The sequence below is a fragment of the Orycteropus afer genome, unplaced genomic scaffold (genome assembly GCF_000298275.1).
Source record: "Orycteropus afer afer isolate SDZICR_OR568_19922 unplaced genomic scaffold, OryAfe1.0 scaffold00002, whole genome shotgun sequence".
Taxonomy (NCBI): Eukaryota; Metazoa; Chordata; class Mammalia; order Tubulidentata; family Orycteropodidae; genus Orycteropus; species Orycteropus afer.
Genome location: NW_006921589.1, coordinates 13,343,027 through 13,344,581, shown reverse-complemented (window position 1 = coordinate 13,344,581; position 1,555 = coordinate 13,343,027). Strand labels below are relative to the sequence as shown.

Here is a 1,555-nt window from a genome sequence, read left to right as displayed (position 1 = left end):
GTTCTGTCTCTTACCTCTTTAGGGTATATTCCTAGTAATGGAATTGCAGGATTATATGGTATTTCTATTTTCAAGGAAGCACCATATCATTTTCCACAGTGGCTGTACCATTTTACAGAGCCCCCAACAATGTATGAGAGTTCCAATCTCTCCGGAACCTCATTGTTGTTGTTGTTGTTGTTGTTAAGTGCCATCGAGTCATTTCCGACTCATAGCGACCCCATGCACCAGCAGAACGAAACACTGCCCGATCCTGCACCAGCCCCACAATCCCTGCTATACTTGAGCCCATCAATCGCAGCCACCGTATCAATCCATCTCGTTGAAGTCCTCCCCCTCTTTTGTCGACCCTCCTTACTGAGATCAGGGACATGCTGCTGGCCAACAAGGTGTCAGCTGCTGCCCGTGCTGGTGCCATTGTCCCATGTGAGGTGACTGTGCCAGCCCAGAACACTGGTCTGGATCCAGAGAAGACCTCCTTCCTCCAGGCTCTTGGTATCACCACTAAGATCTCCAGAGGCACCATTGAAATCCTGAGTGACGTGCAGCTAATTAAGACTGGAGACAAAGTGGGTGTCAGCAAAGCTACCCTGCTGAACATGCTAAACATCTCCTGCTTCTCCTTTGGGCTGATCATCCAGCAGGTGTTTGACAATGACAGCATCTACAACCCTGAAGTGCTGGACATCACAGAGGACACTTTGCACTCTCGCTTCCCGGAGGGTGTCTGCAATGTTGCTGCTGGCACAGTCACCTCACATGGGACAATGGCACCAGCATGGGCAGCAGCTGACACCTTGTTGGCCAGCAGCATGTCCCTGATCTCAGTAAGGTCCTCCTTGGTGAATACAAACCCCACATTCCCCCAGATATGAGGCAACAGCTTCTCCAGAGCTGGGTTGTTTTCCAGGTGCCCTCGGATGGTCTTGCGGATCATGGTGTTCTTGCCCACCAGCACCATGGCCTTCCCACGGAGGTACATGTGGATCTGCTGCATCTGCTTGGAGCCCACATTGTCTGCTCCCACGATGAAGCATTTTGGATAGTCATCCAAAAGTTGGATGATCTTAAGGAAGTAGTTGGACTTCCAGGTCGCCCTGTCTTCCCTGGGCATCACAGCAGTGTATCAGGGATTGCCACTCAGGGTTTAAAGACGATACCACTCACACAAGGATGCCTGGAGAAAAATAGTCTCTATTTTATCTTTGATGAACTTCATAGTTTTGGGTTTTACGTTTAGTCTTTGATCCAACTTGAGTTCATTTTTGTGTATGGGGTGATGTATGTTTCATTTTTCTGCAAGTGGATATCCAGTTTGGCCAGCACCACTTGCTAAAGAGTCTATTTCTCCCCCATTTAAAGGCTTTTGGCCCTTTATCAAAGAGCAGCTGTCCATAGATGGATAGGTCTATTGTAGGGTTTTTGATTCTGTTCCATTGGTCTATTTTGTCTATCATTGTACCAATAAATGCCATGCTATTTTGACTACTGTGGCTTTTGAGATCCAGGAGTGTGAGACCACCTACTCTGTTTTTCTTCTTCAGCAGTGTTTTGT

At 47.8% G+C, this 1,555-nt stretch overlaps 1 protein-coding gene across 1 annotated transcript; it reads right to left on the bottom strand.

Annotated features, from left to right (window-relative positions):
- Positions 1–664: 664 nt before the first annotated feature.
- On the bottom strand, positions 665–1,114 carry LOC103192754 (60S acidic ribosomal protein P0-like). The gene has a single exon (XM_007935808.1). It carries the CDS (start codon positions 1,112–1,114, stop codon positions 665–667), a length of 450 nt encoding a protein of 149 aa, XP_007933999.1.
- Positions 1,115–1,555: the final 441 nt, after the last annotated feature.

Bases quoted from the DNA above. Each gene is read 5' to 3' on its own strand.
- LOC103192754 (XM_007935808.1), bottom strand. From the start codon at position 1,114: ATGCCCAGGGAAGACAGGGCGACCTGGAAGTCCAACTACTTCCTTAAG.